The sequence below is a fragment of the Lactuca virosa genome, chromosome 5, assembly GCF_052849685.1.
Source record: "Lactuca virosa cultivar CGN04683 chromosome 5, Lactuca_virosa_CGN04683_v6, whole genome shotgun sequence".
Lineage (NCBI taxonomy): Eukaryota > Viridiplantae > Streptophyta > Magnoliopsida > Asterales > Asteraceae > Lactuca > Lactuca virosa.
In genome coordinates this window covers 70301716-70324684 of record NC_136430.1, presented here as the reverse complement: position 1 = coordinate 70324684, position 22969 = coordinate 70301716, and the positions used below count along the sequence as shown (strand labels likewise).

General features: G+C 34.9%; 3 protein-coding genes across 4 annotated transcripts; 1 reads left to right on the top strand and 2 right to left on the bottom strand.

Moving 5' to 3' along the window:
• Window positions 1-3000: 3000 nt before the first annotated feature.
• Window positions 3001-4958, bottom strand: LOC145116923 (uncharacterized). The gene is made up of 2 exons (XM_079053218.1): window positions 4707-4958; window positions 3001-4596 (listed from the first exon to the last, which is right to left on the bottom strand). Exon 2 carries the CDS (start codon window positions 4522-4524, stop codon window positions 3130-3132), a length of 1395 nt encoding a protein of 464 aa, XP_078909344.1. The 5' UTR covers window positions 4525-4596; window positions 4707-4958; the 3' UTR covers window positions 3001-3129.
• A 4809-nt stretch (window positions 4959-9767) lies between these two features.
• Window positions 9768-14263, top strand: LOC145114967 (uncharacterized). 2 transcript variants are annotated; one of them, XM_079051096.1, is made up of 4 exons: window positions 9768-10000; window positions 10209-10351; window positions 12265-12557; window positions 12668-14263. In XM_079051096.1, the coding sequence occupies exon 4, from the start codon at window positions 12740-12742 to the stop codon at window positions 14132-14134; it is 1395 nt and encodes a 464-aa protein (XP_078907222.1). In that variant the 5' UTR covers window positions 9768-10000; window positions 10209-10351; window positions 12265-12557; window positions 12668-12739; the 3' UTR covers window positions 14135-14263. The 2 variants fall into 2 exon arrangements, with proteins under 2 accessions (XP_078907222.1, XP_078907221.1); XM_079051095.1 differs by lacking the exon at window positions 10209-10351.
• Window positions 14264-17717: 3454 nt separating this feature from the next.
• On the bottom strand, window positions 17718-19225 carry LOC145117098 (uncharacterized). Its single transcript, XM_079053404.1, has one exon. It carries the CDS (start codon window positions 19146-19148, stop codon window positions 17847-17849), a length of 1302 nt encoding a protein of 433 aa, XP_078909530.1. The 5' UTR covers window positions 19149-19225; the 3' UTR covers window positions 17718-17846.
• Window positions 19226-22969: the final 3744 nt, after the last annotated feature.

Below are 22969 nucleotides of genomic sequence, written 5' to 3'. Positions count from 1 at the left end.
GTGTTAGAAGGTTAGAGGGAGCAAGCAGTGCAGAAATGGGATCGCGTCCTAGTGTTTCTGGATTCTTCGGTTTAGGTGAGTTTTCCTCAATGTACTTGTGGGTCGAAGACACAAATACTGACCCACTAGTTTTGGTTATTGTTTAGTGGAATGCCCTAGAGGTTGTATGTAGTCACATTGGATAGCCTGAGGACTATTGATTTAGGCTTTCTTGCATGTTCCTTATTTGGATGTGGCTTTAGAGTGGGATCATCTGTCCAGATGTCTATCTTACCTCTGGTTACATATGGCTATACATTCTTGGAGACTTAGTTATGTATCCTTGTGTATAGCGTGTTGTTGTGCTGTAATGATATGCTAGATATATGTGTGTGTGTGTATATATATATATATATATATATATATATATATATATATATATATATATAGAGAGAGAGAGAGAGAGAGAAAAAAGAGATAGGTTCAGGTGTTTAAAGTAATTATTGTGTTATTGTATGCATAAATGTGGACCAATCATTTTAAAAACCTAGATAGGGGTAAAATTGTAATATTAGCTTTTAATTATTTTTGGTATGTAATTATTCAAATCATAAACCCTTTAATTTAGGCAAAATCGTTTACATTTACCGCTTTAAAACCCTAGACAGAAAACATCGACCTTTAACAATCAATCAACACTCGACTGCTTCTCTCCCGGTTCCGGCATAGTGTGTGAAGGGAAGAGAGGTGGGTGGTTCAATCGACGGGATGAAGAGGCGGCAGTTGGTTCGAAGGACGCAGTTATCGATCGGTGCCCTACCCCTCTAATCAGTCGAATACGTTGACGGTAAGGGAAACGAAGGAAAATGGCATGTCGATGGAGCTTCTGTGATAGTTGGGAAATCGCGAGGAGGTGCGGAGGGAAGAAGCATCGGAACAACACTGATCCAGGGGCGTTCGATTGTTGTGTTTGACAGGACGAAGAAAAGACGAGAAAGAGAGGGGCAGACCCCCTTCTCCGGTGACTCTCTTATCAATCAGTGCCCTACACCACTGTGTATTCCATTACAACAAAATCGATTAGGCAGGGACAAGCAAAATCAGCGGCGGCAGTAGGCGGCTCTGCTACTTCTTCCTTTTTTCTTTCTGGTGAGGTGAGAACGAGAGACAAGGAGGTCGATGGGTACAGGTTTCTTTCTTTCTTCTTCTTCTTCTTATTTTAACTGATTTACTGTAAACCAATGAAGTTTAATCTTCAAATGGGTTTTTTTTTAATTTGATTTGATTTCAATATATAGAATGGATGTTTGGGTTGATTGTTTGACAGAAATCAAAGAAATTTTGGATGTGTTTAGGTTTATTGTCTAATTCTTTCAAGGTGTAATATTTTTGGTGAATTGGGAATTTGTTCTGATTGTTTAATTTTACAGGAAATTGAAAGTTGTTTTGATGCACACCAAGCGCTCACTAAAATGCTTCAACTGAATGATATTTCTCCGTTTATAGTATTCTATCAGAAAATAATGTTTTTTATGATAATCATGAACATATTCTGTTAGAATGCCCCGAATTAATATAATTATTGGTAAATGAATTCAAATTCTATCAGAATGGAATCACGAATTCCAATTATGTTGGAATGAAATATGGATATTTTCTCACTAATTTATTCATTGGATTTGTTTCCACAGAAGCTGATGCTTGAAGAACGGACCACGAAATTTGAACGACGCCTCTTAGCAACATTTATTCTTTTAGAATGTATTAGTGTCTTTGTTAGATTTTGATGTTTTTTTTCCCGATTTGAAATTTTTAGTTTTATTCTTTAACAATAAATGTAATTCTTAGCAATTGTTACATGTATTCTATAAGAAATAATGTAATTTTTGTTTTAATTCTTAAATTGCTGGTTCAAGAATTTGTTATTCTACAAGAAAATTTTAAAGTCATGATCAAGAAATATGTTGAAGAATATTTTTATTATTTTATGGTTCTAGAATATTTTTATTTTTGAACATACTCAAACATATTCTGTCAGAATGCCCGAATTAAAAACATTATAATTCGTAAAATCGGATTTTTAAAATTAATAGAATCTATGATCCCTTAAAATATACAAATTTCCTTTATTAAATCTGTATTAATTGACTAAAATACCATTCTAGTTAAATTTGATGGTATTTATCAATTATATTTAATTCAATAATATGTATTAATCACTTTCTTAAAATAAGTAAAATGATTGGCCCACATTAATGCATACAATAACACAATAATTACTTTGAATATAATAATCTAAGCCTATATATATATATATATATATATATATATATATATATATATATATATATATATATATATATATATATCCTTGTGCGTTAGGATACAAGATTAGTGGTATGTTGGTTAGCGTACCAGTAGGTTGGTGATCGTCTAGAGGGATACCCTAGGGCTGTATGTAGTCATGTAGGATAACCTGAGGACTCTTGATCTCGACTTTCTTGCATATTCCTTGTTTGGTTGTGGCTCTAGAGTAGGCTCATCTGTCTGAGTGTCTATCTCACCTCTGGTTACATATGACTATGCATTCCTTGGAAATTGTCGGTAGTGCGGCAATGTGCTGTGAGGGAACTAATAGGCGGTCGTGAACAGTTCGACAGTTAGATTGGTAGGTGGATTCACTTTTGTTTTGGGAGGAGAAGTTGTTTCATAAACACTCGAAGCCTAAAGTAGTATGAAATTTCACATGATGAGAAAAAATGTGATGAGTGTGTGTGAGGATAAGGTTTATTATATTTGAAATTCTTGAATACAGGTTATAAACCTACATGTTAGGGCTTGGATAAGGTTTATTTATTATTTATTATTTAGTCAGAGACTTTTACTAGTCAAATGCAACATACTTGTTTTACCATTTACTGTAGAAAATTCCCTTTCTTCCACACAAATCGACGTCAATCTTTGTAGGGACAAGGCTTTAATGATACATATGACAATGATATCGCAAATTACATCACAATGTTTAAGCCTGAAAATAGAAACTCATACTTCACTAAGGTAATGATAATCAATTAATCATTGGGGTATATAATATAAAACTAAACAAAACAATTGTATGAATGATCACAAAACCAATGTAACACCTCACAATCACATACCCCGAAGTGATATTTCCAACTGCTCTATCTTCTTAGCCATATCATGTTTCCCACAATTCTTTAATCCATCAGTCACCATATCAAAATGTCGTGACATTGGTGACAATTTAAATTCAATCATCTCCATCAAATAATTACCAGCTTCAACATATCTCCCACCACGCACACACATCTTCAAAATCATACTATAAACAGGTCGATTTGGTGGATGCCCTTTCACCTTCATATCACTAAAAAAACTAAACGCATCATCAAACCTTCCATTCCTAAAAAGCCCTTTCAAAATCGGAGCATATAAACTCGGGAACGGCTTATTCCCATCTTCAATCGATCTATAAAGAACACTAAACGCCTCATCAATCTTCCCAATCTTTGAAGTTGCAGTGATCATGATCTTGTAAGTATCGATATCAGGACATAACCCTAATCTACAAACATCATGGTAGAGAGCAATACAGAAATCAATCTCACCCCATTCGCATATAGCTTCTGATAATGTATTAAATGTGGTGACATCACATACGAAGCCCTCTTTTGTCATTTTACGCACTAACCCTTTTGCTGATTCAAGATAACCAGCATTCAATAAGCCATCAATCAAAAGATCACGACCACGAACAGGTGGATTGAACCCCTTTTGACTCATTTCTTCTAAAAAACTTTGGGCTTCTTTCATCTTTCCAGCAGAGCACCACCCGTTGACTAAAACAGAGTAAGTTTTTTTATCTGGGGTCATTCCTTTACGAACCATTCTTCTAACCAAAGCATATGCTCCTTGAAAATTCTTGACTTCACAAAGGGCAAAGAGTAAGGAATTGTGTATTTCAGTGGTTTGGGTGCAATTAAAGTTCTTGCATTTGTTAAAAAGCTCAACAGCTTGATCGATAAGCCCGTTTTTGCCATAATGCTCGATTATAAAAGAAACAACAGATGATGAAATTGGGAGTTTTTGGGTTTTCATCTGGTGTGCGACCTTCCACATGGTCTCCCAATGGCGGGTTTTGGCTAAGATTTTGAGGAGTTCTTCAAATTCAACGGTGGTAGGTTCGTATTGGGGGTGTTGGGTTCGAACCCAATTGAAGAAACGGAAAGATTCGATACCTGAATTGGAACAGCTGCGGAGTACACGATAAACAAGCTCTGAATTGACGATTCTGGAAATGCACATTTTGTTTAGGGTTCTTTCTAAGTAGATATCACGGCGCACAATGTTGGAAATGTGATGAATTGTAGCAAAATAATCGTCGTTTGTTCCGTGGTCTCTTGCCCTGCCATTACTCATCTGGTCTGTCATGGCGGTTTTGAGGGTTCTGAAAGCTGTGCCGATGGAGAACGTGGCGGTGGCGGTGGTTCTTTTTACCGCCGTCAATCTTGTAAAGAGAATCATTGGAGATGGATACGCTTTGTATTTTCTACTCCCAATTTCACGGTTTGTTTAGCAATTCAAGAAATTTGATACCTGGATAAATTTACAACGAGGAAAAAGTCGATCCAAAATCACTGAACAATTTTACCATGAAAAACATATGCTTTTTGCTATAAAGGATTATCAAGAGTTTGAATTGATACCTGGAACGAAGGGGGAGATTCTGTTCGGAATTAGGGATTTTTGTAGAAGAGAAGACGAGAGAGTTGAATATGAGAGAAGGAACGTGTGATTGCGCCATTGTAGTTTATCGATATGAAAGGTTGTTGTGTTCCTCTGTGGCGGAAGAGATGTATGATTACCCGTTAACGACGACGACTTCTGCTGCGACGGAGTTAGGGAGGGGATGCCGGGACGAAGGAGGAGACGATGGTTGGGCCTAAGCCAGGCCCAAATAAAATATTATGTCGAAGCATTTGGGTTGGGCCGTTTCTTCCTAAAGGAAAACAAAGATAATAAATATTAGATAAAAATTAAAAAAGAGATTGTTTTACTTGTGCTTTTTAGTTATTTCTATGACTAGTATATATGTGAATATTAACTCAAAAAAAGAAAAAAATAATAATATTTACCTCTAATGGGGCAAAGAAAAAGAGAACTCTAAGCACAAATATTAAGGTTCTTATTAAGGTTAGGTATCATTGCTCTTAACTAAAACACACAGTCACATACGCCTTGTTACCAAAGTCATCTTAGATAAAAAAAACACTGGCATAGTGTAGCTAACTGAGCATTAGTGGTTAATTTTACCATGCAGTTTGGTTTGAACCTCTGAATTTTGGTGTTGAATGATAAAAATGACAATTTTACCCTTTTGTATCATTTCTTTCAATTACAACATCATATCTTTGAAAAAAATCCATGGAAGTAGGATGCTAAACATTACACCCAATATTACAAAAAAATACAATGAAAACTAAACAACCTAATATTTCATTATAATTACTAGCCAATAGTTTCCAATCATTCCAATCGACTGTGTCATCTTCGCTATGCAGGTATCAAACCTGACTTCCCAATCTCAATATCGAGCCATTCGCTATCAACATGAACAAAACTAGAATTGAAATTCACTGAATCAACAAATAAGAATTCAATTTTGACTTTTTATGTTTGACTCCGATGAACATAATTGACTCAATTGCGTTCGACTCCAATCAAACAAGTATGTTCAATCAAGTAAAACCATTCGCTGTATGTTCGAATGAACACATATAGACCACATCAGATCAAAATTGAAATATAACCTAACAAGTAGCAATCACTTTGATGAACAGGGGCAACAACACAAGGGGTAGGATAGACAAAATCAAGCCAAAAAAATTGATGGAGAGAGCGACACAAAATGCTTACTTTCACCATCGTGCTTGAATGCTGTTTGGGATTGGGATTGAAACAGAATAATCGAGTTTTAGGGGAAAAATAACCTTACCAAAAGTTGAGTTGTCGATGAGGGACCTGGAAGGCTTCAGCGATGACGGCACTGGCGAAAGATCCGGCCGACTGGTTCCGAAGATGGAGTGGGTGAGGGAACGTCGTGTGTATTGAAAGAGAAGAGGGAAAGTGAGGCTGAAATATCAAGGGAAAACCCGGAGATGATGCCGGAGGCGATGCAGCTGGAGCAGGAGACGAAGGCGCCACAGGCGAATCCGACGGCGGCGGCAGGAGAGGGGATCGGAGTTGTAGCAGTGTGGAGTGGAGGAGAGGCGTCGTTGATGGTTGGGAGGGGAAAAAGAGGTTGCGTCGTTGTGGGCAAAACAGGAAACACGCGTGCCCTTATTTTTTCAGATGCAATCACATGTCTGAGAAAGAGGTGTTTTTTAATTTAAGTGGCATAAAATAAGATGCTATCAAAGACCCTACATCTGAATTTTTAAGAGGTTACCTCTTAATTTTTCAATTAAAAGGTAAACAAACAGCCCCTTACTTACATATGACTATGCATTCCTTGAAAATTGTCGGTAGTGCAGCAATGTGCTGTGATAACCTGTCGAACTGTTCACGACCTGAGGACTCTTGATCTCGACTTTCTTGCATATTCCTTGTTTGGTTGTGGCTCTAGAGTAGGCTCATCTGTCTGAGTGTCTATCTCACCTCTGGTTACATATGACTATGCATTCCTTGGAAATTGTCGGTAGTGCGGCAATGTGCTGTGAGGGAACTAATAGGCGGTCGTGAACAGTTCGACAGTTAGATTGATAGATGCATGTGCTTATGTGCCAACTTGATTTCTTGTTTGTTTATATGTCAACATATTGTGGTGGGTGAGGTTGAGGCAATCCTGTTGTGTGCTGTAGGCCAAGAGACCAGGTGCGGGTCGGTTGTAAGCCGTAGGCACGAAGGCTCGAGAAGAGCGGTTGGGTTGAGGCGGCAGACCAACAAACATGGGGTAACCAAGTTCGATGAATATGGACCCAATATGCATGCTTATATATGTTCCGTTGTGTGCGATATTTTGGGGGAAATTCACTAAGCTATGTGCTTCCAATTGTTTATTTTTCAGGTTCTATCGACGATCATGGGAAGACGAAGACGTGACTGTACACATTCATTAGTAGCATTGAGGTCGAGGATTCTGTGTTTATTATAATACTCTGATTTTCAACAAATGTAATTTGGAACAAATGTTTTTTCTTAAAATGGATTTAAAATTGTGAAGTTTTACCTTAATAAAAATGAAAATTTTTTGTTGTGAAAATGAGACGTTACAAGTTTTGGAACTAAAAACACATAATTTTTTTGATTTTAGACCATTCATGCAGGTCGGAAATTTTTTGGACAATATCCACAGTTTTTTTTACAAACCACAAAGACTAAATTTACAATTTTGTCTAAATTGTTTATAGTTTTTTTTTTCATGTTTGTAGAAGAAATATGGAGCAAAAGTTTTCATTGTATATAAAGAAAGACTTTTTTTTTTGGTGTGCATGCTAAAATTTATTTATTTTTATTTAAATTAAATTAAATTTAACAAAATCATCATGATTCACCACTTTATCACAAGAACCATTGTCCACCACTACTATTACCATTTTCAAAAGCCATGAAGTTCCAAAATCAATAAAAACAATGTTCAAATTCAAAACAAAATCAACAAAAAAACAAGAAACAACATAGTACAAAACAAATAGAAAAAAAAGCAAATAAAAAAACAAAAAAACCAATTTGAAAAATAAAAATAGGCTAATGTCATAAAAACTTTCAAGTTTTCAGGGTTTTGTCGGTTTTGCGTAAAGTTGAATTTTATGTCCGTTTTTACCCTAACATTTTCCAAAAAATGTTCGGTTTTACCATTTTACCGGTGATAACAGGTTACCATCATATTAACTTCGCAAAAAACCCTTAAGTTTATACTTTTTTTACGTTTTTACCCTTAAGTTAATAATTTTTTTTACACTTTTACCCTATGTATTTTTTTTTTCATATTATACGTATTCATGCAGAAAAATCATATTTATATACGAAAAAAATTTAATTAAATATTGTATTTACATTTTTTAATGTTATTTCTTTATATATATATATATATATATATATATATATATATATATATATATATATATATATATGTGTGTGTGTGTGTGTATGTGTGTGTATAGGTTTTTTTCTTGGATAAACCATTTAAGATGTAAAAAAAACAAATTAATATGTTTTTAGAACTACAAATACATATTTTTATGTATTTAAAAATATACATATCAATAAAAAAAAATTTGTTCAATCATAAACATGTTTATATAAGTATATACATATATTTTTAGAAGTGTAAATATGTATTTTGATATATGTTTTGTTTAAAGTATAAATATATATTTAGAAGTATAGATACATATTAATATATAAAAATGTAAAAATATGTATTTATACTTCTAAAAACTATATCTATAAAACACGTATTCATAATTCTAAAAATATTATTTATCTTTTTAAATGATATAACAATGCAAAAACACACACACACACACACACAAACAAATATATATATATATATATATATATATATATATATATATATATATATATATATATATATAACATTAAAAAAAATACAATATTTAATTAAACATTTTTTCGTACATAAATATGATTTTTCTGCATGAATACGTATATTATGAAAAAAAATACTTAGGGTAAAAGGGTAAAAAAAATTATAAACTTAAGGGTAAAAACGCAAAAGAATGGTAAACTTAAGGGTTTTTTTGCGAATTTAATATAATGGTAACCTGGAAAACCTGTTATCACCGGTAAAAGGTTAAAACCGAACATTTTTTCGAAAATGTTAGGGTAAAAACGAACATAAAATTCAACTTTGGACAAAACCGACAAAACCTTGAAAACTTGAAGGTTTTTATGACATTAACCCATAAAAATAAATAGGGATTTTTTTAGAAAGACAAGTTGAAAAAAAAAAACAAATAAAAGAACAAACTTTAACCAAAGGATGTGTATCCTAGTCTCAGGTTGGAAAGCTATTCATTTCATATGTAATTTCCATATGTGGTCTAGGGTTTAAATTAAGTATTAGACAAAATGTATAAAATTAGAAGTAAATTTAGTAGGTATGTTTGTCATTCTAAAAAAGAAAGAAACTTTAAAAACTAAATATTAGAAATTTTTTCAATTAAAATATTTTTTATATCTCTAGAAAATAAATAAATATTTTTATGTCTTCTGTCTTAAATAAACAAATTTCTCATATATATTTTGTTCAAGAGAAGATATAAATAATCAAAATAATATTAAAAAAAACAAACACAACCACCGTAACGTCTTTCCGTCAATTCTCAGGGATTAAAGTTAGTTCGGTTTAAAACAAATATGTCGATTAGAAATACCGTTCTAAAAATATAGTATTATTTTATGATTATTTCATAAAATTAATTTGAAAAACTAAAATAAAAAAGTCCAGATTCTACCTTATTTTGTTTTTTAAATGATGTATAGATACCCTCTTTCGAATTTCTTAGACTGGTAGGTGTGGGCAACGCCCACACCGACGTTATTGGGAAAAAGACAAAAAAACGACGTTATGAAATGTTATGGTGGTAACGGGGAGCAACGCACAGGCTAATAACGCCTAATAACGGGGAAGATGGGCGGTGTTCACGTGTTATAACACGCAATAACGCCTTTTGGGGCGTTGCCCATACTTACCGCTCTTATTGATAACAACCAGGAGAGGGAGAGGGAGAGGTGCAATCTTTCAGGCTCGATCCGAACCACACGGCTCGTACCCGAACCTCCGCTTAGGTCCAGGGCCTAGGCTCTCATTCTACAGTTCGTTGAAAATTTCACACGATCACTTTATCTCTCTCTGAATCCCTCATCTTCTCGACCTCCCCCGTTTTTCTCACCGATTCAAACCCTAGTTCCGAAGTTAAAGCTCTACGAAGCTCCGATTTCCAGCTCCACCGACGTCTCTGCTTCAATGTTCTAAGTAAGTTCGTACACATCTTTTTCATTTCCCTCAAAACCCTAATTTTTTTATCATCCAAAAAGCAAAAGCCTTTAATTTTACTTTTCGATGGTAACGCCTTTGGCCTGGTATTTTCTTCTTCTTTTCTAATTAAATAAACTGTTGATTTGAACGGAATTTCGGTGTGGAAAACGTTTAGCAAATTTGATCTTCTCACTATATTGTGCAGATTTTGCGTTTTAGTAAGGAATTTTGGGTTTTAAACGTGAATATCTTCAAGGGGTTTCCTTATTTATCCATGCAATGTATGTATATTCGTGTGTTTAGCCTGATTTTTAGCTGGTTAGTTGTGGTGACGACTGTGGCGGCTTGGTTAGTATTGTTTTTCGGAGTATATGCTTGCTTAACTTGCTTTTTGTTTTGATTAACTGTTGCTATTTGTGTTATGCCATCGAGTTTTGTGTGGGTGTGTCCTTTTGGTAGTACCTAACTTCATATAACCTCCCTGGTTCCAAATATGGAGCTATAAAATGACTTTTGATTGAAGCTTGTGAAGCGTTGTTTATTGAAAGCTTCAGCTCTTTATATACCCACTAATGCTCAGTTAGCTACACTATGCCAGTGTTTTTTTTATCTAAGATGACTTTGGTAACAAGGCGTATGTGACTGTGTGTTTTAGTTAAGAGCAATGATACCTAACCTTATAAAGTTGATATGAGCTCACTAAGGCTTACAAGAAAGACCCCTAACTGCAGTTCATTGCTTTATCAGATAGTTAGTTGCATGTCTGCACCTGTGTCTTCCCTAATCAAATGTTACCAATTCATTTAATTACTTTGAGTGCAGATTTTAAATGTATTTTTGAACCTGACACATCATACATTGGTTTCTATTTGGTATTAAGTAATTCAGTGAAGCAGGGTCTTCTGAATTTTGAATAGTCAAGGTTTAGGAATTTGAGCCTGTCATGAGTTATTTCTCACAGAACCAGTTCGGTCACCAAAAATATTTAGTTAGTATTTAGTTGCTGAAGAGGAACGTCTCTTTCAAGCTATCTGTTGGCTTTACTATAGGATTATGCATGTGAATGTTACTATTGTATGCATGTGCTGTTGCTGTTGTGATAAATATTGCTTGCAGATTTTTGATATCATGATCACATAATAAAATTGTCCAACATCTTACTTATATTATATATAGATAGTTACTTGAAGCACTGTATTTGGCTCCTTCAAAGATTTGACATAGGAGAATGAGCTATGTTATTTTTAAAAAGTCTTAACCAACTAGAAATTGGGGATGTATCTTAATGACACCGTGATGCAAATGCAGTAGAATCCTTTGATCTACATGTTAACTGTTGTTGTTCAAGCTGATAGATTCATCGTCACTGTGGCCCTTTTCTCTTTGAGTTAGTTGTTATAACTGATGAAACTCTACCAATAAAGCTGAAAATTGATTGACAACCATTACTTAGTCACCATTTGCTGGGGTTTAGATCCAAGCAGGAACCATAATTGTCAAAATCAGATATTTTGATTCATGAAACAAACAATCCAAACCCCATTGGCAATCATAATTTTGCTTAGTCTGCTGTTGCCTTGGCAAACATTCTTGTATCAACAAATCATATTAATAGATTTCTTTCCTTAATTGTGCTGTTTTTGTGTAGTTTTATTGATACAGAACTAAATAGTGCTTAGTAACCAGACAAATATGAAGATTTTTTTAATGATGACATTTGTTAAAGTTATAACGTATGACCATTGAGACATGACAAATAAAAGTGTATGCGGACAACAAGGACACCTAATAAAGAGCAGAGGAGCATATAGTAGGAAACATTCAAGGGGGTTTCATTGCCTTTTGTCTATGTAGACTTACTTAAAACTCTTTCTTTGTTTGGACTCATGGATTTGAATAAACAACTTACTAGTTAGTTACATCTAATTTGTTTTATAACATTATTCAACCTAGGCTCGGTTCTAAAAGAGAACGATCTGAAGTTGTTGGAACTTTTGGAGCAGCTTATTTGTTTATCACTACAAGTTTTCTATAGAAGCTAATGTAGGATGGTTGAAACAGTAAAGAAAACACTTAATGTGGGATAGGAGAGTCGAAATTCCTTTTATAGTGCAAGCACATCCATTTCTGGTTTAAAAGTTCTCTAAATTATATCTCCAGAAAACTATCTAAGGAGGTTCTGATACATTTTTGTCCACATACAGTAAAACAATCTCTTTTTTAATTTTTATCTAATATTTATTATCTTTGTTTTCCTTTAGGAAGAAACGGCCCAACCCGAATGCTTCGACATAATATTTTATTTGGGCCTGGCTTAGGCCCAACCATCGTCTCCTCCTTCGTCCCGGCATCACCTCCCTAACTCCGTCGCAGCAGAAGTCGTCGTCGTTAACGGGTAATCATACATCTCTTCCGCCACAGAGGAACACAACAACCTTTCATATCGATAAACTACAATGGCGCAATCACACGTTCCTTCTCTCATATTCAACTCTCTCGTCTTCTCTTCTACAAAAATCCCTAATTCCGAACAGAATCTCCCCCTTCGTTCCAGGTATCAATTCAAACTCTTGATAATCCTTTATAGCAAAAAGCATATGTTTTTCATGGTAAAATTGTTCAGTGATTTTGGATCGACTTTATCCTCGTTGTAAATTTATCCAGGTATCAAATTTCTTGAATTGCTAAACAAACCGTGAAATTGGGAGTAGAAAATACAAAGCGTATCCATCTCCAATGATTCTCTTTACAAGATTGACGGCGGTAAAAAGAACCACCGCCACCGCCACGTTCTCCATCGGCACAGCTTTCAGAACCCTCAAAACCGCCATGACAGACCAGATGAGTAATGGCAGGGCAAGAGACCACGGAACAAACGACGATTATTTTGCTACAATTCATCACATTTCCAACATTGTGCGCCGTGATATCTACTTAGAAAGAACCCTAAACAAAATGTGCATTTCCAGAATCGTCAATTCAGAGCTTGTTTATCGTGTACTCCGCAGCTGTTCCAATTCAGGTATCGAATCTTTCCGTTTCTTCAATTGGGTTCGAACCCAACACCCCCAATACGAACCTACCACCGTTGAATTTGAAGAACTCCTCAAAATCTTAGCCAAAACCCGCCATTGGGAGACCATGTGGAAGGTCGCACACCAGATGAAAACCCAAAAACTCCCAATTTCATCATCTGTTGTTTCTTTTATAATCGAGCATTATGGCAAAAACGGGCTTATCGATCAAGCTGTTGAGCTTTTTAACAAATGCAAGAACTTTAATTGCACCCAAACCACTGAAATACACAATTCCTTACTCTTTGCCCTTTGTGAAGTCAAGAATTTTCAAGGAGCATATGCTTTGGTTAGAAGAATGGTTCGTAAAGGAATGACCCCAGATAAAAAAACTTACTCTGTTTTAGTCAACGGGTGGTGCTCTGCTGGAAAGATGAAAGAAGCCCAAAGTTTTTTAGAAGAAATGAGTCAAAAGGGGTTCAATCCACCTGTTCGTGGTCGTGATCTTTTGATTGATGGCTTATTGAATGCTGGTTATCTTGAATCAGCAAAAGGGTTAGTGCGTAAAATGACAAAAGAGGGCTTCGTATGTGATGTCACCACATTTAATACATTATCAGAAGCTATATGCGAATGGGGTGAGATTGATTTCTGTATTGCTCTCTACCATGATGTTTGTAGATTAGGGTTATGTCCTGATATCGATACTTACAAGATCATGATCACTGCAACTTCAAAGATTGGGAAGATTGATGAGGCGTTTAGTGTTCTTTATAGATCGATTGAAGATGGGAATAAGCCGTTCCCGAGTTTATATGCTCCGATTTTGAAAGGGCTTTTTAGGAATGGAAGGTTTGATGATGCGTTTAGTTTTTTTAGTGATATGAAGGTGAAAGGGCATCCACCAAATCGACCTGTTTATAGTATGATTTTGAAGATGTGTGTGCGTGGTGGGAGATATGTTGAAGCTGGTAATTATTTGATGGAGATGATTGAATTTAAATTGTCACCAATGTCACGACATTTTGATATGGTGACTGATGGATTAAAGAATTGTGGGAAACATGATATGGCTAAGAAGATAGAGCAGTTGGAAATATCACTTCGGGGTATGTGATTGTGAGGTGTTACATTGGTTTTGTGATCATTCATACAATTGTTTTGTTTAGTTTTATATTATATACCCCAATGATTAATTGATTATCATTACCTTAGTGAAGTATGAGTTTCTATTTTCAGGCTTAAACATTGTGATGTAATTTGCGATATCATTGTCATATGTATCATTAAAGCCTTGTCCCTACAAAGATTGACGTCGATTTGTGTGGAAGAAAGAGAATTTTCTACAGTAAATGGTAAAACAAGTATTTTGCATTTGACTAGTAAAAGTCTCTGACTAAATAATAAATAATAAATAAACCTTATCCAAGCCCTAACATGTAGGTTTATAACCTGTATTCAAGAATTTCAAATATAATAAGGGGCCCAAGAGGGGATATTAGGTTCATTAAGTCGGAGGTTGGTAGGTGGATTCACTTTTGTTTTGGGAGGAGAAGTTGTTTCATAAACACTCGAAGCCTAAAGTAGTATGAAATTTCACATGATGAGAAAAAATGTGATGAGTGTGTGTGAGGCACATGGAGTAAGGAGGCGAGGCGTTGTTCATCATGCACAACGATGCGTGGGACTCGAGAGCACAACCGATGAGGTGCACATCAAGCATGACATGATTTGTGTGGATGAAGTAATTATAAGTTATTGATGTATTGATAATTAATATTTTACAATGATTTAAAATTAAATATTAATATATCGTTGACTAGGTTAGGGAAGCTTCAAGAACCTTTGATGACCGTTGGCATTGATTACGAGACGTTCTTTTTCTCTGGTCTGCTCATTGTTAGATGCACTGATAAACAATCACTTAATGGCTTAGTTGGTTGTGAATGAAGACATGGTAAACACACCACATGATTAAACCAAGTTAATTCAAATCCTACCCAAACCACAGAAGGACTGATCAGGAGAAGGGTTCGTGATGTACTACAATGTCTTCGCATATCGCGCAAAGAGCGAGCCCCTCCCCCAAATCCTCGCATAGCGGGGGGCCGGGAAACCCATTTTATTAATATATCTTCTTCTAGCTAATAAATTATATTTACCTCATCCAAACAAGTCATACGAGATGTGCAACTTGCCTCCATAAGTTCAAGTTGATCTCTTATTACATGCACGCTTTTTTCAACCAAGTTGTTCAAGTTAGTGGTGGGATCAAATGAAAATGACATTTTCGTCGAGAATTTCATTTCTATTCGGGGATTAGAGAACCTTGTTTATTTATTTGACTTATGTATATGTAAAGTGTTTATATTGCTAATTTTCTCTTTATGGGCACCCTTGTCTCTTTTAATAATCATTTCTGCATATTAAAATAAATCAATGTGGTTTATATCCCATATTGGAATTGGAACTCCCACACTTGGAATTGGAACTCCCACACTAAAGACTCTTGTCTTGTATGCACAAAAAAAAAAAAATAATAATAATCATGAGGGAACAACTTTGCTACGCCGTGGGGCCAATGTTTTAAAAACAGGTTTTTTAGTTGAACCGGTATGGTAACCGGTTTAACCGTCGGATCAACCGGTTTCTATAATTTTCTTTTTTTTTCCTATTTTCCTACACATACATACATACATATATAAATCATGAATTTAACGTTTACAAGTTCAAATATTAAAGATACACATAAAAATAAGTTGTAGATCAATCCAAATACATTAAAATAACACATAACCATAAGTTTTAGTGTTTTTACATCAATCCATATATGTCAAAAAAGAAAAGAAAATATAATACCGAAACAAAATACAATATAGTTTTAGATGAATACAAACACATAAAAAAAACTTTATAATATTTATCATATGTTTTAATTTGGAGAAAACTAAATAGATTTGAAAAAAACGACCAAAGTTTATTATGCAAATGGTTTTTTCCATGTGTTTTTATTCGGTTTAACCAGTTTATTTTGACCAGTTTAACCAGGGTTTTCTAAAAACCGGTTGGCTCAATCCGGTTCAAAAATCAACGTAAAATCGGTGATAGTTAAATCACTATCTTCTCCGGTTTTCGGTTCGATCGATTGGTTCAAACCAATTTTTACAAGATTGATTGGTCATATTTGCGTAAGTGGAGTCTAAGCCCAAAGGGATTCCCTTTAGATAAGAGTGATTGTCATCCCAATCCAACTAAATATTTGATTTTGTGTTTCATTGCTTTTAAGAGTTATTACTTATTTTATGGTTTCATCTTTAGCATATCTAAACTAGTTTGATATAAAAGGCTTGTTATAGATAACTTACGGATATATATATATATATATATATATATATATATATATATATATATATATATATATATATATATAAAGAGAGAGAGAGAGAGGTAAGTTCAATTGAGAAAAAATAAAATGTTCAGAATGGAGTAATCAACCTCAACCAATCATTCTTATATATGTAAAATACATTTAGATTAAGTCATTAAGATACATTTTTATTCTGGATCGTTCATCTGTTCTTCATCAACATCACCAGTTATTCATTCATCTGGATCGTTACTTTGTTCTTCATCAAGATCGTTTGTTCCGTTGGAAAATTTAGTATAAATATTTATATTTTTACTAACTTTGGACAAAGAAAAAAAAAGCATACAACATAAGAACCTTAATATTTGTGCTTAGAGTTCTCTTTTTCTTTGCACCATTAGAGGTAAATATTATTATTTTTTTCTTTTTTTGAGTTAATATTCACATATATTAATAAAATGGGTTTCCCAGCCCCCCGCTATGCGAGGATTTGGGGGAGGGGCTCGCTCTTTGTGCGATATGCGAAGACATTGTAGTACATCACGAACCCTTCTCCTGATCAGTCCTTCTGTGGTTTGGGTAGGATTTGAATTAACTTGGTTTAATCATGTGGAGTGTTTACCATGTCTTCATTCACAACCAACTAAGCCATTAAGTGATTGTTTATCAGTGCATCTAACAATGAGCAGACCAGAGAAAAAGAACGTCTCGTAATCAATGCCAACAGTCATCAAAGGTTCTTGAAGCTTCCCTAACCTAGTCAACGATATATTAATATTTAATTTTAAATCATTGTAAAATATTAAATATCAATACATCAATAACTTATAATTACTTCATCCACACAAATCATGTCATGCTTGATGTGCACCTCATCGGTTGTGCTCTCGAGTCCCACGCATCGTTGTGCATGATGAACAACGCCTCGCCTCCTTACTCCATGTGCCTCACACACACTCATCACATTTTTTCTCATCATGTGAAATTTCATACTACTTTAGGCTTCGAGTGTTTATGAAACAACTTCTCCTCCCAAAACAAAAGTGAATCCACCTACCAACCTCCGACTTAATGAACCTAATATCCCCTCTTGGGCCCCTTATTATATTTGAAATTCTTGAATACAGGTTATAAACCTACATGTTAGGGCTTGGATAAGGTTTATTTATTATTTATTATTTAGTCAGAGACTTTTACTAGTCAAATGCAAAATACTTGTTTTACCATTTATTGTAGAAAATTCTCTTTCTTCCACACAAATCGACGTCAATCTTTGTAGGGACAAGGCTTTAATGATACATATGACAATGATATCGCAAATTACATCACAATGTTTAAGCCTGAAAATAGAAACTCATACTTCACTAAGGTAATGATAATCAATTAATCATTGGGGTATATAATATAAAACTAAACAAAACAATTGTATGAATGATCACAAAACCAATGTAACACCTCACAATCACATACCCCGAAGTGATATTTCCAACTGCTCTATCTTCTTAGCCATATCATGTTTCCCACAATTCTTTAATCCATCAGTCACCATATCAAAATGTCGTGACATTGGTGACAATTTAAATTCAATCATCTCCATCAAATAATTACCAGCTTCAACATATCTCCCACCACGCACACACATCTTCAAAATCATACTATAAACAGGTCGATTTGGTGGATGCCCTTTCACCTTCATATCACTAAAAAAACTAAACGCATCATCAAACCTTCCATTCCTAAAAAGCCCTTTCAAAATCGGAGCATATAAACTCGGGAACGGCTTATTCCCATCTTCAATCGATCTATAAAGAACACTAAACGCCTCATCAATCTTCCCAATCTTTGAAGTTGCAGTGATCATGATCTTGTAAGTATCGATATCAGGACATAACCCTAATCTACAAACATCATGGTAGAGAGCAATACAGAAATCAATCTCACCCCATTCGCATATAGCTTCTGATAATGTATTAAATGTGGTGACATCACATACGAAGCCCTCTTTTGTCATTTTACGCACTAACCCTTTTGCTGATTCAAGATAACCAGCATTCAATAAGCCATCAATCAAAAGATCACGACCACGAACAGGTGGATTGAACCCCTTTTGACTCATTTCTTCTAAAAAACTTTGGGCTTCTTTCATCTTTCCAGCAGAGCACCACCCGTTGACTAAAACAGAGTAAGTTTTTTTATCTGGGGTCATTCCTTTACGAACCATTCTTCTAACCAAAGCATATGCTCCTTGAAAATTCTTGACTTCACAAAGGGCAAAGAGTAAGGAATTGTGTATTTCAGTGGTTTGGGTGCAATTAAAGTTCTTGCATTTGTTAAAAAGCTCAACAGCTTGATCGATAAGCCCGTTTTTGCCATAATGCTCGATTATAAAAGAAACAACAGATGATGAAATTGGGAGTTTTTGGGTTTTCATCTGGTGTGCGACCTTCCACATGGTCTCCCAATGGCGGGTTTTGGCTAAGATTTTGAGGAGTTCTTCAAATTCAACGGTGGTAGGTTCGTATTGGGGGTGTTGGGTTCGAACCCAATTGAAGAAACGGAAAGATTCGATACCTGAATTGGAACAGCTGCGGAGTACACGATAAACAAGCTCTGAATTGACGATTCTGGAAATGCACATTTTGTTTAGGGTTCTTTCTAAGTAGATATCACGGCGCACAATGTTGGAAATGTGATGAATTGTAGCAAAATAATCGTCGTTTGTTCCGTGGTCTCTTGCCCTGCCATTACTCATCTGGTCTGTCATGGCGGTTTTGAGGGTTCTGAAAGCTGTGCCGATGGAGAACGTGGCGGTGGCGGTGGTTCTTTTTACCGCCGTCAATCTTGTAAATAGAATCATTGGAGATGGATACGCTTTGTATTTTCTACTCCCAATTTCACGGTTTGTTTAGCAATTCAAGAAATTTGATACCTGGATAAATTTACAACGAGGATAAAGTCGATCCAAAATCACTGAACAATTTTACCATGAAAAACATATGCTTTTTGCTATAAAGGATTATCAAGAGTTTGAATTGATACCTGGAACGAAGGGGGAGATTCTGTTCGGAATTAGGGATTTTTGTAGAAGAGAAGACGAGAGAGTTGAATATGAGAGAAGGAACGTGTGATTGCGCCATTGTAGTTTATCGATATGAAAGGTTGTTGTGTTCCTCTGTGGCGGAAGAGATGTATGATTACCCGTTAACGACGACGACTTCTGCTGCGACGGAGTTAGGGAGGGGATGCCGGGACGAAGGAGGAGACGATGGTTGGGCCTAAGCCAGGCCCAAATAAAATATTATGTCGAAGCATTTGGGTTGGGCCGTTTCTTCCTAAAGGAAAACAAAGATAATAAATATTAGATAAAAATTAAAAAAGAGATTGTTTTACTTGTGCTTTTTAGTTATTTCTATGACTAGTATATATGTGATTATTAACTCAAAAAAAGAAAAAAATAATAATATTTACCTCTAATGGGGCAAAGAAAAAGAGAACTCTAAGCACAAATATTAAGGTTCTTATTAAGGTTAGGTATCATTGCTCTTAACTAAAACACACAGTCACATACGCCTTGTTACCAAAGTCATCTTAGATAAAAAAAACACTGGCATAGTGTAGCTAACTGAGCATTAGTGGTTAATTTTACCATGCAGTTTGGTTTGAACCTCTGAATTTTGGTGTTGAATGATAAAAATGACAATTTTACCCTTTTGTATCATTTCTTTCAATTACAACATCATATCTTTGAAAAAAAATCCATGGAAGTAGGATGCTAAACATTACACCCAATATTACAAAAAAATACAATGAAAACTAAACAACCTAATATTTCATTATAATTACTAGCCAATAGTTTCCAATCATTCCAATCGACTGTGTCATCTTCGCTATGCAGGTATCAAACCTGACTTCCCAATCTCAATATCGAGCCATTCGCTATCAACATGAACAAAACTAGAATTGAAATTCACTGAATCAACAAATAAGAATTCAATTTTGACTTTTTATGTTTGACTCCGATGAACAAAATTGACTCAATTGCGTTCGACTCCAATCAAACAAGTATGTTCAATCAAGTAAAACCATTCGCTGTATGTTCGAATGAACACATATAGACCACATCAGATCAAAATTGAAATATAACCTAACAAGTAGCAATCACTTTGATGAACAGGGGCAACAACACAAGGGGTAGGATCGACAAAATCAAGCCAAAAAAATTGATGGAGAGAGCGACACAAAATGCTTACTTTCACCATCGTGCTTGAATGCTGTTTGGGATTGGGATTGAAACAGAATAATCGAGTTTTAGGGGAAAAATAACCTTACCAAAAGTTGAGTTGTCGATGAGGGACCTGGAAGGCTTCAGCGATGACGGCACTGGCGAAAGATCCGGCCGACTGGTTCCGAAGATGGAGTGGGTGAGGGAACGTCGTGTGTATTGAAAGAGAAGAGGGAAAGTGGGGCTGAAATATCAAGGGAAAACCCGGAGATGATGCCGGAGGCGATGCAGCTGGAGCAGGAGACGAAGGCGCCACAGGCGAATCCGACGGCGGCGGCAGGAGAGGGGATCGGAGTTGTAGCAGTGTGGAGTGGAGGAGAGGCGTCGTTGATGGTTGGGAGGGGAAAAAGAGGTTGCGTCGTTGTGGGCAAAACAGGAAACACGCGTGCCCTTATTTTTTCAGATGCAATCACATGTCTGAGAAAAAGGTGTTTTTTAATTTAAGTGGCATAAAATAAGATGCTATCAAACACCCTACATCTGAATTTTTAAGAGGTTACCTCTTAATTTTTCAATTAAAAGGTAAACAAACAGCCCCTTACTTACATATGACTATGCATTCCTTGAAAATTGTCGGTAGTGCAGCAATGTGCTGTGATAACCTGTCGAACTGTTCACGACCTGAGGACTCTTGATCTCGACTTTCTTGCATATTCCTTGTTTGGTTGTGGCTCTAGAGTAGGCTCATCTGTCTGAGTGTCTATCTCACCTCTGGTTACATATGACTATGCATTCCTTGGAAATTGTCGGTAGTGCGGCAATGTGCTGTGAGGGAACTAATAGGCGGTCGTGAACAGTTCGACAGTTAGATTGATAGATGCATGTGCTTATGTGCCAACTTGATTTCTTGTTTGTTTATATGTCAACATATTGTGGTGGGTGAGGTTGAGGCAATCCTGTTGTGTGCTGTAGGCCAAGAGACCAGGTGCGGGTCGGTTGTAAGCCGTAGGCACGAAGGCTCGAGAAGAGCGGTTGGGTTGAGGCGGCAGACCAACAAACATGGGGTAACCAAGTTCGATGAATATGGACCCAATATGCATGCTTATATATGTTCCGTTGTGTGCGATATTTTGGGGGAAATTCACTAAGCTATGTGCTTCCAATTGTTTATTTTTCAGGTTCTATCGACGATCATGGGAAGACGAAGACGTGACTGTACACATTCATTAGTAGCATTGAGGTCGAGGATTCTGTGTTTATTATAATACTCTGATTTTCAACAAATGTAATTTGGAACAAATGTTTTTTCTTAAAATGGATTTAAAATTGTGAAGTTTTACCTTAATAAAAATGAAAATTTTTTGTTGTGAAAATGAGACGTTACAAGTTTTGGAACTAAAAACACATAATTTTTTTGATTTTAGACCATTCATGCAGGTCGGAAATTTTTTGGACAATATCCACAGTTTTTTTTACAAACCACAAAGACTAAATTTACAATTTTGTCTAAATTGTTTATAGTTTTTTTTTTCATGTTTGTAGAAGAAATATGGAGCAAAAGTTTTCATTGTATATAAAGAAAGACTTTTTTTTTGGTGTGCATGCTAAAATTTATTTATTTTTATTTAAATTAAATTAAATTTAACAAAATCATCATGATTCACCACTTTATCACAAGAACAATTGTCCACCACTACTATTACCATTTTCAAAAGCCATGAAGTTCCAAAATCAATAAAAACAATGTTCAAATTCAAAACAAAATCAACAAAAAAACAAGAAACAACATAGTACAAAACAAATAGAAAAAAAAGCAAATAAAAAAACAAAAAAACCAATTTGAAAAATAAAAATAGGCTAATGTCATAAAAACTTTCAAGTTTTCAGGGTTTTGTCGGTTTTGCGTAAAGTTGAATTTTATGTCCGTTTTTACCCTAACATTTTCCAAAAAATGTTCGGTTTTACCATTTTACCGGTGATAACAGGTTACCATCATATTAACTTCGCAAAAAACCCTTAAGTTTATACTTTTTTTACGTTTTTACCCTTAAGTTAATAATTTTTTTTACACTTTTACCCTATGTATTTTTTTTTTCATATTATACGTATTCATGCAGAAAAATCATATTTATATACGAAAAAAATTTAATTAAATATTGTATTTACATTTTTTAATGTTATTTCTTTATATATATATATATATATATATATATATATATATATATATATATATATATATATATATATATGTGTGTGTGTGTGTGTGTGTGTGTATGTGTGTGTATAGGTTTTTTTCTTGGATAAACCATTTAAGATGTAAAAAAAACAAATTAATATGTTTTTAGAACTACAAATACATATTT